Source organism: Plecotus auritus (assembly GCF_963455305.1).
Source record: "Plecotus auritus genome assembly, chromosome: 13".
Taxonomy (NCBI): Eukaryota; Metazoa; Chordata; class Mammalia; order Chiroptera; family Vespertilionidae; genus Plecotus; species Plecotus auritus.
In genome coordinates, this window is record NC_137779.1 from 23,880,817 (window position 1) to 23,896,283 (window position 15,467).

A 15,467-nucleotide genomic window follows, 5' to 3' on the forward strand; every position below is an offset into this window, starting at 1 on the left:
ACATCCCCAGTAGGAGGTGTGCAGGAGGCAGCTGATTGATGTTTCTCTCTCATCGATGTTTCTAACTCTCTATCCCTCTCCCTTCCACTCTGTAAAAAATCAATAAAATATATTAAAAAAAAAAAGAAAGAAAGAAAAGAAAGCTGACAGCTCAACCCCAGGTCACATGATGGCCGGCGGAGGAGTCAGCAGGCCAGTCCTCAGTCAGCTGGCCTCCAACGTGAGTGCTCTTAACCCCTCCACCACTCTCTCCACCTATCAAGGGCAACGTCCTGGGCTCCTGGCCGCTCAGCCCTTCCTGAGCCTGTCCTCCTGAGGGCAGGGGCCAGGTCTCATTGTCTATGCGTCCACAGTGCCAATCACAGCGCCTGGCGCCCACCTGCAGGGCTGCAAAAAGAGCTCCCAAGCCAATGAATGGAGGGGACAAACCTCAGCTACCGCCCTTGACCATTGCATCTCTTAGCTCGTTCTGAACTTGCCTGGAACCCAGACCCTCTGCGGTAATTAGCAAAGGAGAAAATGGTTATAAATGAACGTGCTTTTTCCAATTTTCCAGCTGCTCTCTTCTCCCCATCTCCCAGCCCCTACCGACTCTCCACACACAAAGAAACCAAAGCCAAGACTGTTAGAGCCACAGAGGACCTCGGAGCATCCAGTCTGGCCCAGAGAGGGGAGGTGGTGTCCCCAGGATCACACAGCGGAATGGGTGCTTGATCAGTGGTCCCGTCTCCTGCCTCTTCCATTAAGGGAAAGAACAAGTTAGAAGGAGGGAGGAGGGGCCTTCGCTGGAGCCCAGGTGAGGTGGCAACATCAATACCGGGAGTTTTCAGACCACTTTCTAACCTGCTTCTGCGGAGGGTCTGGGTTCAAGCGGTGCTCTGGGCGGGCCTAAGGTGATCTTGCTGGGAGACCTCGGACAGACCCCCGAACCTCTCCAGCCCTCAGCTTCTTATCTAGGAAGTGAGATGACTGGTTGACTCCCCTCCAATATCCTTTTAAAAAATCTTTATTGATTTCAGAGAGGAAGGGAGAGGGAGAGAGAGACAGAAAGATCAATATGCAAGAAAATGATCTACCGGCCGCCTTCTGCACGCCCCCTACTGGTTCATAGGTCAAAGCTCAACCACTGAGCCGTGCGTGTGGGGCCCCTCCAATATCTGTTATGTTTTATTATTAAACACTGTTAAAACTTGTTATAACAATATTTACAGCAGAAAGTTAGAAAACACAGAAGAAAATTTAAATTATGGATAATCATACCACATAGAGACAGCGATGATTAATTATCCGGAGACACTCCTTCCCACCACACGCACATGTTTATTAAGCACAAGCATTTTTTGTGCTTATTATGTGCCAGGGATGTTCTAAGCTCGTGACATACACGTATCCACAGTCCTTTTTCCAAAACTCACGGGGCCTCACAGGCTTCGGAATTGCGGGATTTTTTTTTTTTTTTTTTTTTTTTTTTTTTTAGGAAGGTAACACTTAATGCTTCGCATTTTCATGTTAATATTTCGCCAGCAGAAGACATGAACAGTCACACAAAATGGGATAAAGACTACAAATAACCACAACTATTCCAGGCAGGTTTGCTGGTAAAGGAGTTCAACGCCAACTCATGAACTTGAGTTTCGTAACTCTGACTCTCAGGGCTGAGTTGTGCAATCCCGAACCCATCCGTCCCACTCGGTCCACACATGCGCACCCCCCAGGGCAGCACTGAGGATAACAAGCTAGCGAGAGGCGGCTTGGGACCTGGCAGCTCACCCCAAGCCCACTGTGCCCTAACCACTCTGCTGCTTGTTCAACAAAACGGGCCCACCTTCCTGTCCTGGTCCGTGAACGTCTATTCTGCCACATCACGCATGTTCTCATCGCCTCTGTTTCTGAGGGTTACATGGGAACTCCAATCCTCGGGGACTGTTTCCAAGTGCAAGGAAAGGCCAAGTCCCAAGTCCTGGCCCCAGATGAACCCCAAAGGGAAGAGACGGGGGGGAGGGGGAGAGATCTGAACAGACAGCACCAAGTCACTGGGTGGGAAAATGGCAGGGATGGGGGAGAATACCTAACCACATTTAAAAGCAGGAGAAAAATTCAAACTTGGGAGTTTAACCCCAGAACTAGTCTACTCAGTCACAAGATTTCTACAAAAAGAATTGTATGCATACGTTCTACTTCTGCTCAAGAGCAACACAGAAATGTCTATTCGTTCATTCATTCATGCATCCACCCATTCCACCATCCCATTCATCAGGTGTTCTACACGGCGTGGGAAACCAGAATTCTGTCTTTGACAAGATGGGTTGCCCGTTTCATTCATGCATTTGGCAAATATTTATCAAAAGTCTACGGTGAGCTGGCACTAGGCTGGGGAGTGGGGAACAGCGGAGGCCCCTGGTTTCATGGAGCCGGCAGGAGGCAGGTCACAACTCAGTAAACACATCAGGACATTGAAGACGATCTCACAGAGTGATTGAGGGTTGTGAAGACAACACATCAGGATGACCGATCAAGAAATGGGGCATGAGCAGTGAAAAAGAAGAATCTCTTACCCTTTGAGATAGCATGGAGGGACCTGGAGAGGATCATGCTAAGTGAAATAAGTGAGTCAGAGAAAGACAAGTGTCACATGATCTCACTCAAATGTGGAATCTAAGTAACAAAATAAACTGATGAACGGAGTGGATCCAGAGACATGGAAGCCTGGCACACAGTGGGGAATCTGGGAGGGAAGGCGGAGGAGGGTGGGTGGGAGGGAGGTAATCAACCAAGGACCTTTGATGCATATACGCATGGCCCATGGCCACCGACAGTGGGCTGGTGAGGGCCTGGGGAGGGGGCGGGCTGGAGGGAGTCAATGGGGGGGAAATCAGGACATATGTAATACTTTCAACAATAAAGAATTATTTAACAAAAGAAAAGAAACGGGGCACGAGGGGGGAAACTTTAAAAGTGGGAGGGGGACAGGGAAGACCCTCGGAGACAGACACTCTGACGGGAAAAAGCCGGAGGTGGAGGCAGGACCGGCTGTAGAATTTACGAGGCCCACGGCAAGATGTGTGCGCCCGTGTTCAAAAGTCATTAAGAATCTCAAGAGGTGAGAGCAGAGCACTCAGCCAAGTGCACAGGGCGCTGTGGGACAGCACAGGTCAGGGCCGTGGCGCAGGCCCTGGGGGGTGGGGAGGGAGTCTAGGGCGTGAAGAAGAAAAGGGAGCATTTCCACCCAGAGGGCACAGCAAGTGCAAAGGCCCAGAAGGAAGCGGCAAGTGTGAGTATTCTGGGATGCGGAGGGCACAGCAGGAAGAAGGCGGCCCCTTTGCAGACCGCTTCAGAGAGCGTCCCTCCAGCCTTGGCCCGGTGGCTCAGTTAGTTGGAGCATCTTCCCAAGCACCGAAAGGTGGCGGGTTCAATTCCCAGTTAGGGCACATACCTAGGTTGCAGGTTCGATGCCCGATTGGGGCACAAACAGAAGGCAACCCACTGATGTTCTCACATCGATGTTTCTCTCTCACATCAATGTTTCTCTCTCTGTGTCTCTCCCTTCCACTCTCTTACCCTCAATGGAAAAAAATATCCTCGGGTGAGGATTAATAAACACACAAAAAGTTTTTAATAAAATAAAATCAATAAGCATATCCTCAGCTGAAGATTAAAAAGAAAAGGAAAAGAGCATCCCCCCACATATTTTTTTAAAATATATTTTATTGATTTTTTACAGAGAGGAAGGGAGAGGGATAGTTAGAAACATCGATCAGCTGCCTCCTGCACACCCCCAACTGGGGATGTGCCTGCAACCAAGGTACATGCCCTTGACCGGAGTCGAACCTGGGACCCTTCAGTCCCTAGGCCAATGCTCTATGCCAGCTGTGGGCAAACTATAGCCCGCGGGCCGGATCTGGCCCGTTCGGCTGTTCTATCCGGCCCGCGGAGCCGAAAGAGCGGAGGGTTCTCTTGCTCTCCCCTCCGCTCCTTTACTTTGAATTTATATTAGTTCACACAAACACTCCATCCATGCTTTTGTTCCGGCCCTCCGGTCCAGTTTAAGAACCCATTGTGGCCCTCGAGTCAAAAAGTTTGCCCACCCCTGCTCTATGCACTGAGCCAAACCGGTTAGGGCCATCCCCCCATATATTAAGCACATGCATTTTCCATCCATGGCCTTGCCAGTCTCCCAGTAGTTGGGCTGGCAGGAAGAGAGGAGAGCCATGTGGGCCACAAGGTGTCCTTGGGTGGCGCCCAAGAAAACTGCAGGGGGCAGGGAAGATCCCCAGGCCCTGGGATAAACTCTCTAGGCCTTTGCTTTCTGTCTGAGAATGGGGAAGGAGTGAGAGCCCCTATTCTCTGCTTCCATTTTGCAGAAACTGGGCCCAAAAGGTTTGGAGATTTGCCTGAGGGTGCAGACGATTGAGCAATGGATCAGGAGAAACCCCCACACATCATACTAATGAAGGGAACTTCCTGGAAGTAACAGGGACTCTGTCACCACTTCCACTGATGCTCCAGCTGGTGGCAGGCAGGGCGCCAGCCTGCACCCCCGAACTCAATGACCCGCATCTGAAAGTGGCCGGAGCCTTTGACCTGGGGTCCGGGGTAAGGCGTCACCACCCTGTGTAAGAGAAGACCCCAGCAGCGGCCCTCCATAAGCTGCATATCGGGCAGCCCAGTTCTCGAACGTCCCATTCTAGAAAGTCCTGTGGGCCTGCTCAGGTCTAGTTTGAAAGTTACTTCTTCTAAGAGCTCTTCCCTGACCTGCACACACGTTTCTAAAATACTGTCTCTTAATAATCCCCTCTCCTGTACCCTGTTTCCTTCTTGGCCTTGGACACACTTGGAAACTATCTTATGGGCTTGTTTATTTGTACACTAGAGGCCCGGTGCATGAAATTCATGCATGGGTAGGGTCCCTAGGCCTGGCCAGAGATCAGGGCCGATCAGGGCCTTCCGGCTGCCGGCCGGGGCCTTCCTTCTGGCTGCTGGCTGGAGCCCTTCCCTGGCTGCCAGCTGACAGCAGGGGCCTTACTTCATTCCGTGCCACCCCCTGGTGGTCAGCGCATGTCATAGCAAGCAATAGAACTCCCGGTCTCCCAGTCGAACTCCCGCGGGGACACTTTGCATATTAGCCTTTTATATATATAGATTTCCCATCTTCCAGTTAGGATGGACCCTCTTGTTTCCTGCTGGAGCTCTTGTAATTAAGGTATCTTGCCAACCCTCCTACTTAGATATCACTTAGCACACACCCCCCCACATACACACTGGACATCCACTTCTACCCTAATCTCTGTGGTTCATCAATTTCGGTGACTTGGTTTAATAAACTGCTTTCCCTAATCGCTGCTGAAATTGCCACACTGAGGGAAAGAATGGGGTTTGGAGGGGAGAGAATGTTTAAGATTACTAGAGAGCTCGCACTGTGGGATCTTGGGAAAGGCACTTCACCTCTCTGGGCCTCGGTTTTGTCATCTGTAAAATGGGGATCCACCGCCAGCCTAGTATCATTGTTAGAGGAGATAGATGGGTAATTTATATTATCTTTAGGTAGAAGCGGGTGGGGAAGCTCTGGCTAAATTCGAGTGGTGGGTGAGGTGGGTGCTATTGGGCAGAGGACCAGCCCAGGACAGGAGCTGGAGAGGAATCTCATGCTTATTAAGCACCTATTGTGCACCAAACGCTGTGCATACTTTACAGACATCATCCCTTTTAATCCCTTCACCATTCTGCAGATGAGGGATGCAGGTGGGAGAGGTCAAATGCCAAGCCCAAGGTCACAGAGTGGGCAGGGGGGCAGAGCCAGGGTTGACCCGGGTACTCTTTGTACCGGACCCTGAAGCCCTCTCTTCCTGTAACCCTTCCAGAAGCTCAGAATAGTTTCCCCTGGCCCCAGCCGGTTTTACTCAGTGGTTAGAGAGTCGGCCCTCGGACTGAAGGGTCCTGGGTTCGATTCCAGTCAAGGGCGTGTACCTTGGTTGCAGGCTTGATCCCCAGCTCAGGTCAGGGTGTGTGCAGGAGGCAACCCATCGATGTGTCTCTCTCACATCGATGTTTCTCTCTGTGTCTCTTCTCCTTCCTTCCACTCTCTCTAAAAAAAAAACTCTCCCTGGAGATCATCCTCATAGGACACACTCGCATTTTCTTTTTTCTCAATCTCTTACTTCCAGGAACCAGGGTTAAAATGAAGCTCCCTGGAAACGTGGGTCCCTATGGAAGAACCCATGTCCTCAGCCAGGTTTCTCTCATTTTGGCAGAGCAAATACCAGAACTGCTTAAAAGAACAGCCAGTAAGGGAGCCTACCCCTCACCCCCCCACCCCGGCCTGTGAGGTTCTGGTTGGCGCCTTTTCTACCGGGATCGACTGCGTTCCTTTTATAATTTGGGAATGGAGGTGGCAAGGCTTGATAAGAAAATAAAATCCTCCAAAAGGTCACCACCGGACAACATTGGTTCCAGGATTTGGGATGTGAGTTTCTGCTTTATAGGCATCCCTGGGGGAAGGCCTGCTTCTCGGTTAGTAGCTCCCTGCTGAATAAACGAATGGACAAACGAACAAATAAAGGAATGTCTCTTTAAGAGGCAGGGAAACTGTCCTGCCCTCCAGGCTCCCGTCATCCCTTGTGGCTTAAGCTCATTTGGCTTAAATTATAACTAGTTACATGCAGAGCCCTCTTCCCCAACGGGGCTGAGATTGCCTAGAAAGCCAGCTTCCTGTTCACACAGTAGGTATTTAAGAGACGATTCTGAAAGGAGGGGAGGAAGGAAGCAGAGAAGGGTAACATCTGCTTTTCACACAGATACCCTGGAAGCGCTGGCATCCAAGGATGGCTTGACGGAGCGGTGGCGGGGGAGGGGGAGGGTAAAGACCACTCCCTAACTCTGCACCACCCTTCTGGTTACGAGGACAAAAAGGGCACACATTACCTCATAGCGGGGACAAGGGTCTCAGAGTCGCCTGCAGCCCGAGCGGCCTCCAGGGTCAGGGCCCCCAGGCTGGCCCTGCTGCCCTTGCGGGAAGATTCTCGGCCCGAGCCAGTACCCGGGTCCTCGTCAGAGGAGTTGTCGTCAAAGGAGCCCAGGATGAAGTTGGTCATCAGCTGCCTCTTGATATGCGCCTGCTTCTGGTCTTCTTTGGAGAGGGTCCTGGCTCGGGCCTGGGGCCTGGCGGGCGAGGACAGGCCATTGGTGTCTGGGGCCTCCAGGCCTTGGGTCCTTGTCCCACTGGCTGGGGAGGCATCACGGGAGGGGAGGGGGCTTTTTGAGGGATTCCTGTGTCGGGGTGGCCTGGAGGTTCTTTGCCGATCGGCATCTTTGGGACCTTTTGCGGAGGCCGGCTCCGCCTGGTTAGGAGTCTTTGGCAAAGAGCTGCTGTCTCCATTTTTCTGCGGTGGCTCCTCTGAGCTGTTGGGCGCTGGAAAGGGCTCCTGGCTTGAGATGAAGCTTGCCTCCGATTTATTCTTGGTGACTGGCTTGGAGTCTGTCATTTTTCCCCAGATTTTTAACCAGGAAAAGGTCAGGCAGGAGAGAATCAGACAACACAGAAAAAGCAACAGGGTCATTCAGAAAACCTGCAAGGAGAAAAGGAGAGATTCTTTAGTATCTATGGCTGAGTTATTTCTCTTTTTAATTTTTTAAAAAATATATATATTTTTTTTTATTGATTTGAGAGAGAGAACCTGGGCATGTACCCTGACTGGGAATTGAACCAGGGACCTTTCAGTGCACAGGACGAAGCTCAACCAACTGAGCCACCAGAGAGACCAGAGGGAGTTATTTCTCTCTTAAAGGAGCGAGTGGGATGAGAGGCAGTCGGGAATCTGTGTATTCGGTCAAGACAGCCAGAGGAGAGAAGCCAGGGACAGAGTGGAGAAGGGTCCTCCTCGCAGCTCCTGCCCATCCTGTGCTTGGTCTCGGGAGCGTTCCTTAGCCCTCTGACTCTGGTTGCTCACCGCTCATTTAGGAATGCTAACACATGCTCGCCATGAATCAGAAACGTGCATGTGAGAGAGAACTAAATGAGATCACGTACTTAAAGGACTCTGTGACAGCATCGTAATATCCAAACAGTTGAAACAATACAAATGTCCATTAACTGATGAGTGGATAAACAAGATGTGGTCCATCCATACAATGGAATATTATGTAGCCATAAAAAAAGAACGAAACGCTGATACATAATAAAACATGCATGCATCTTGAAAACGTGCTATGGCCCTAACCGGTTTGGCTTGGTGGATAGAGCGTCGGCCTGCGGACTGAAGGGTCCCAGGTTTGATTCCGGTCAAGGGCATGTACCTTGGTTGCGGGCACATCCCCAGTAGGAGGTGTGCAGGAGGCAGCTGATCGATGTTTCTCTCTCATCGATGTTTCTAACTCTCTATCCCTCTCCCTTCCTCTCTGTAAAAAATCAATAAAATATATATTAAAAAAAGAAAAAAGAAAATGTGCTACGGAAAAGAAACACCCCATGTCGTATGATTCCATGTAGACGATGTGCCCACAATAGGCAAATTCAGAGAGACAGAAGATCAGTGGTTGCCTAAGGCTTGTGGGATACGGGTGAGAGCTAAAGGTGTCTGTTTGGAATGATGAAAGTGTTCTAAAATTCACGGCAGTGATGGTTGCACAACTCTAAAAAACACTGAATTTTACACGAGTAAGTTTTCTGATGTGTGACTTACATTTCAATAAAGCTGTTATCTAAAAAAAGACTTCCCTAGCCCTAGCTGGTTTGGCTCAGTGGCTAGAGCATTGGCCTGCGGACCGAACGGTCCCGGGTTCAATTCCGGTCAAGGGCACGTACCTTGATTGCAGGCCACTGCCTGGCCTGGGCCCTGGTTAGGGCGCATGCAGGAGGCAACCAATTGATGTGTTTCTCTCACATTGATGTTTCTCTCTGTCTTTCCCTCTCTCGTCCATGCTCTCTAAAAATCAATGGAAAAATATCCTCGGGTGAGGATTAAAAAACAACAAATCACAAAGCTTAAGCATACCAATGAAGTATCTAAAAGAGTTCTTTTTTTTCCCCTTTTTTTCGTTTCAACACAATGTTCTTAAGGGAAAAGTTCTCAAGTTTTCCCAGAACTCCATGGCCCACACTCTTGCCCACATTGGCCAATGGAACTTGCCAAAATGTTGTTGTCAAGGAAATTTTCTAGGTAATCCACGGGGCCAGGAGGATTCTTTTTAAGACCATCAAGGTTTTGTTTAAAAAAAAAAAGGGTCAGTCAAGGGCGGTTCAACATCCACCAACGGAACAAACCACAGGAGTAAAACAGAGGGGAAAAAAACACGTGATCATCTCAATGGACCCGGAAAAGCATTTAAGAAAACCCAGCAGCCTCTCCTGATTAAAACACTCAGAAAACTAAGAATAGAAAGGAACTTCAAAGTCACAACGCACATTTATGAAATATTAATATCTACTCAATAGTGAAAGACTGCCATGCTTGCCCCCTAAGATCAGGAATAAGACAAGGGTGACCACTCTCACCTCCGCTATTCAACTAGGTATATTCCAAAAGAACCAAGAACAGGGACACACACATACATGTACACACGTGTTCATAGCATAAACTTTCCAACTTTCTGAGGCCCAAGCCTTGCCCTCACCCTGGCATGACCGGAGAATTCTTTGTGGAGGAGACGGTCCGTGCATTGTAGGATGTGGAGCGGCATCCCTCGCCTCCACCCACTAGAGGGCAGTAGCTCACTCCCTTTCGTTGTGACAACCAAAAATGTCTCAGGAGGTTGCCAACTATCCCTGGGGAACAAAATTGCCCTGGGGTGCCCTAGCTGGTTTGGCTCAGTGGATAGAGCATCAGCCTGCAGACTGAAGGGTCCCGAGTTTGATTCCAGTCAAGGGCACATGCCCGGGTTTCCGCCTCAGTGCCCAGTAGGGGGCGTGCAGGAGACAGCTGATCAGTGATTCTCATCATTGATGCTTCTCTCTTTCTCTCTCTTTCTTCCTTCCTCTCTGAAATCAATTAAAATACTTTTTTTTTTTTAATTGCCCTTGGGTGAGAATCAGTGGTCTAAACTTTCCCATCTACTCCCTCCCTCCCGCTTCTGGCCCCTGAGGTGAGGTGGGAGCTTCTGGGAACAGAGTCTATGTCTTACTCATTTCTTGCATAGAGTAAGTCCTCAAGGAGAGCGTAAGAAATGTCAGAGTCCTGAAACGGCAGGCTTACACTTGTCCTCAGGACAAATTTTGAAATTAGCAATTGGCAGATGGCATCACCAAAAAACGCTGCCAAGGTTATCCTGGCTCCCCCAGAGGCTCCAACAGGTTGCAGTCCTACCCACTTCCTCCCTAGGCCGGAGGGCATGGTGGGGGTAGAAGGGCCACTCCCCCTCTCACGCCCTCTGCTGGCCACACTGGCCAAGCACCTTCACAACTCCCCAGCCCGCTCCCACCAGGCTCTTTGCTCAGCTGGCTTCGGACTGGACTGCCGCCATCACCAGCGAGTACAGACCTCCATCCTGGTAACACTGACGCACAGTCACCGGTCTCCCTGGCCCATTTCGGAAGTCCCGTGGGGATATGAACCGTTTGTCATTCATTTCTGGATCCTTGTGCCCAGCCTGGTGCTTGGTGCCCAGTTGTTGCTCAAAATGTGTGTATCGAATGAATGACAAATCCATGCACACACACTGAGCACCAACAGATGGCCTGAAGTGAGCTGGAATTTGGATTTTAGGGCCCTGTTTCTGGGACTGTGTCAGGAACGCCCCGGGAATGAGCCGGGTGTCTCAGTGGCGGTTCTGAAGTTGAGTGCCAAGCAGGACACCTTGTCCCAATGTGGCCAAGTTTAGGCACATTTAAAATGTTCATGTCTGAAATTGTGAGCGCTAAGAAACAGTGAAAACAGTGCATGAACTTGAAATGCTGAGCAAACCAGAGCAGCATCAAGGAAAACATGTGCTACAAGGGGGCTTGGGACTTAGGAATCCTGAGAATACCTTCTTTTTTTTTAAAAAAAACATATTTTTTTATTGATTTCAGAGAGGAAGGGAAAGGGAGTGATAGAAACATCAGTGATGAGAGAGAATCATCCATGGGCTGCCTCCTGCACCCTCTCCCCTCCCTCCTCCCGTCCACCACCCCCCCGCCCCCCCGGGATGGAGCCTGCAACCCGGGCATGTGTCCTAACCAAGAATGGAGCTGTGACCTCCTGGTTCATTGGCCAATCCTCAACTACTGAGCCATGCTGGCCCGGCTTGAGAATACATTCTTTACACGGATTCCCAAGTTTTGCATTAGGCAAGCTCTTAGGGAATTTGCTCCGGAAATCCTGGCTGGGACTGTGGGTGGAAGGATGAATAGGTGGTGGGCGCAAAGACAGGGAGTGAGTGGGTGGGCAGATGGGCAGAGACACACGCGCGGTGGGGATGGAGGGATGGGGGTGAAGCTGCCAAGCTTACCTTGGCGCCCTCTCTTGCTCTGCAAATCCTTGAAGGCCTGCTGTTATTCCGACGGGGGCCATTACAACTAACACCCCAAAACCTGCCTTGTGAGAGCTACCTGCACGAAACACCCCAGGGTCCCTCCACTTTCTTTGTAGAGTAAGGACAGGACCCCAAGGCCACCACACGAGTAAGCACCTGGGGCCAAATGGGGGAACTGTTTGAGAAAGCTCCCAAAGAAACTGAGTCTCAGTTTCCTCATCTGTAAAATGGGGATGCCAATTCTTGCCCCATTTTCCCGCCTCACAACTGCCCTTCCAATAACACATAGACACGTACAGCACTTACACATACAGAAACCATCGCGAGCAGAGAGTGCCTTCCAGCTTCCAATCCTTAGAACAACTTGATGGGAATTGTTATTGCTGCTGCCACTACTTTAGTCCCATTTCACTGTTGGTAAACTGAGGCACCGGAAGCTCAGCACCTTGAGTTCGCTCAAATCCAAGCCCAGCACCCACACCTTTCCCCCTGCCCCACCCCCATGGTGGATGTAAATTAATTCCATAAAGCGGAGGGTGTTACTACCAGCACATGGGTCCGATTAATCAATTCCACAAAGTGGAGAGGTTACTACGAGCACATGGATACGGTCGTAAAAGCAGACACCTGTCTGTTACATAGAAGAAGGGACCGCACGGCGACCGGCACCGTCGTGTAGGACCACCGTGCTTGCAGTTTGATTCCACGGGCAGGAGAGGCTCCCCGTGCAACCCTGTGGGCCATGCCATGCCGCGCTGTGGCCCTTGGCTGAGATAACCCAGCTGACCCAAAGACAAGCACCAGCCAACGCTATTTTTATTTCTTGCAAACCGAACCCAAAGCAACAGCTGCCGGGTGCCAGAGCAATCATGGCCCTGGCCACGCGAATGCAGGCCACGGCGCGGCTCCAAGCAGTGCTGGCCAGCAGCCAGCCGAGGGCTGGAGAGAGAGGAGGTCATGAGCTGGCTCTCCAGCTCCCCCCCCCCACCTCCCCCCACACCCATCCCTGGCAAGGTCTTTGAGGGAGAAGAGGAGAGTGTCAGCGGTCAGCCGGCACTCCCAGCTCCCACTCGGACTTTTCCTCCCACCAAGATGACCTCCCGGGGCTTGCTGCCTGCCACTTACCATGACTGTGGACACAGCCACCAGCTGCACCCCGTCTGGGTCTGACAGGCGCCCGCTGTGACTAAGGGAGCCCAGCCCGCGCAGTGTCACCTTTCAGCAGGAGGCCGGTGGCGCGCATCAGGCCACGGGGGAGGAGTTTGGACGGCCGGTGCCCCAGCACGGGTAAGCTTTCTCCCAAGTCAGCTGTGCCGCACATGTTCCTATTTGTCACCCGCCAATAGAAGCCATTTGTGAAGGTCCCTGCTCAGCCCTCACCTGGCCTCCGGCTCAGGGACTTAAGAGTCTATCTGCGCTCTCGGGCTCCCCGGCCCACAGGGCCACCGCCCTCCAGCTTGCCACATTCCTGTACTTAGGCCTACTTCTCAGCTCATGCAATCACCCCCCTTGCCCAACTCTGTGTCTGTCGCTAAAGTAAAACACTCCCAGGATCACGCGCGCCCGGTGTAGACAGGGAAACCGATTGAGGCAGCCGTCTGTTCCTCGTGGGCGTCGGTCAGACACCTGCCTGTGGGGAAGAGGCGGTGGGCGGTGTCTCAGCAGACTCTGGGTCTGGCCAAGTTGGGCATGACGGAAAGAGAAGCAAAAGCATCAGGAGGAAGAGTGGGTGGTTAGGGACCCTCCTGCTGGCAGGTGATGGCGGAAGGCCTTCTACAGATTCACAGATAATTAAGTTGACTGGCAGCGGCTACCTGCACCTGGACTCCGGCCCAAGGGGCCAGCGGTGTCACAGGTCAGTATTTCCCAAAAAGACGCCTTCTCCAACCTACAGCCTGAAAGGGGCAACACTTGGCAAGCCCGGTGTCCCTGTTTTATAGGTGAACAGAGGCCAGAGGTCACACATGAAATGAGGGACACCGCCACGCCCGGCACCAAGGTCCCAGCTTCGGGCCAGGGCTCCTTCCATACCGAGGCGCCAATCACAGCAAATTCCACTGTCCTTGGGCACCCCGATTGGGGCCTTGGAAACTGACCTGCGTTCTCATTGAGGCTCTGCCACCCACACGCAGGGTGAGCCTTGGGCAAGTTCAATACCCTCTCCAAGCCTCAGGTGACTCATCTGCAAAGTCGGATAAGGGCATAGCTTGCAAGATGCGGCTGTCGAGGTTGATGCAATCACCTACGCAGGGCACTGAGTAGGGCTCACTTAGCCGCTGCCATGAGCTCGCCCACCTCACAGGATTACTGGATCAACCAAGATCCAATTAGCCACTGAACACAACGTTCCCCTTCTTGTGCGTCAAAAGGGAGAGAGCGAGGCAGGCGATCAGGAGTGTGGTTTCTGCTGTGGGGGCCTCCTCTATACATGGACTTACAGCCCGGCCGGCGTGGCTCAGTGGTTGAGGGTCGACCTATGAACCAGGAGGTCACAGTTCAATTCCCGTTCAGGACACATGCCCGGGTTGTGGGCTCGGTCCCCAGTGAAGGGGCAGGTGTGTATGTGCAGGAAGCAGCCAATCAATGATTCTCTCTCATCATTGATGTTTCTATCTCCCTCTCCCTTCCTCTCTGAAAATCAATAAAGATATATTTTTTTAAATGGACTTACATTTGGTTAAGGGCACCATCAAGACACGGGTCAGGCATGCAGGCCACTCCGTAAGGATAGGCCAGCCCAGATGAGACAGGCAGCTCCCCACGTCAGGGACCCTCCCAGGACTCACCCCAGCTTCTCAGGGTTCCTGCCATGAGCAGCTTGGGGAGGGGCACCCAGGCAGGCACCTTTCCAAAGGGGAGACATCTCTGGGGCTTCAGCGTGAGTTTGGCTGAACTAACTTCTCATCTGTTCCTTCATCCAATGAGGATGTTCCCAAGGACTGTGTGTGTTTGGAGCAGGGGGTGGAGTGTTTATGTTATTCAAAGAAGATTTTTTAAAATTTATGTTTCAATTACAGTTTACATTCAGAGTTATTTTATCATTGGTTTCAGGTGTGGAGCATAGTGGTTAGACAATCATATACTTTACACAACGTTCCCCCTGATATTTCCAGGACCTACCTGGCACCACACATTGTTATTACAATATGACTGACTGTATTCCCTAAGCTGGACTTTATATCCCTGAGACCATTCTGTAACTACCCATCTGTACTTCCTAATACCTTCACCTTTTTCACCCAGTCCCCCAGCCCTCCCCCCGCCGCCTCTGCCAACGGTCGGTCTGTTCTCTGTGTCTATGAGTCTGTTTCTGTTTTATTTCTTCACTTATTTTGTTCTTTAGATTCTAAATATAAGTGAAATCACATGGCATTTCCCTTTCTCTGTCTGACTTATTGGCTGATGGCCAGAGGTCACCTTCAGTTCCTTTCCAGGTGGCCAACACGGCATGCACATGAGAAGGGCCAGGGAGAGAGAGAACACCCCACCACCACCACAAAATCACAGCCTTTATTTAAAAAAATATATTTTTATTGATTTCAGAGAGGAAGGGAGAGGGAGAGAGAGATAGAAACATCAATGGATGAGAATCATGGATCGGCTGCCTCCTGCACACCCCACACTGGGGATCAAGCCCGAAACCCGGGCATGTGCCCTGACTGGGAGTTGAATCGTGACCTCCTTGTTCATAGGTTGAGGCTCAACCACTGAGCCACGCCCAGTTGGGCTCTTGTTTTTAAATCTGTGTGTCCACTCCTAAGGAACACAAATGTAACCGAGAAATAAATAACAAGAGCACTTCTCTAGCTTTGGGATTCTTCTCCTGGGAAAGGGTGTGCAAGATACAGGAGAGTTCCATCCAGATAAAGAAAATGCCTTTCAAATCAACATCTAGCCACTGGAACACCGGAATCAGGAGAAGTCACATCTGGAAGGCAATTCAGAGAGAACTCCTTTCAGGGGTGGAGATGGGTGAGAAGGAGAGCTAAGAGAAGAGGACATCCGCTCTGGGGCTTTGAAGGCTG

The 15,467-nt window shown here is 51.1% G+C and overlaps 1 protein-coding gene across 2 annotated transcripts in view; it reads right to left on the reverse strand.

The window, feature by feature from the left end:
* The window catches only part of ACACB (acetyl-CoA carboxylase beta), a 98,670-nt gene that overhangs the window by 72,151 nt on the left and 11,052 nt on the right, over positions 1-15,467 (reverse strand). For both annotated transcript variants that reach the window (XM_080650748.1, XM_080650747.1), the window contains exon 3: positions 6,919-7,562. In XM_080650748.1, the coding sequence (XP_080506874.1) occupies positions 6,919-7,553 (635 nt within the window). In that variant the 5' untranslated portion in view covers positions 7,554-7,562. The remainder of the gene's footprint in view (positions 1-6,918; positions 7,563-15,467) is intronic.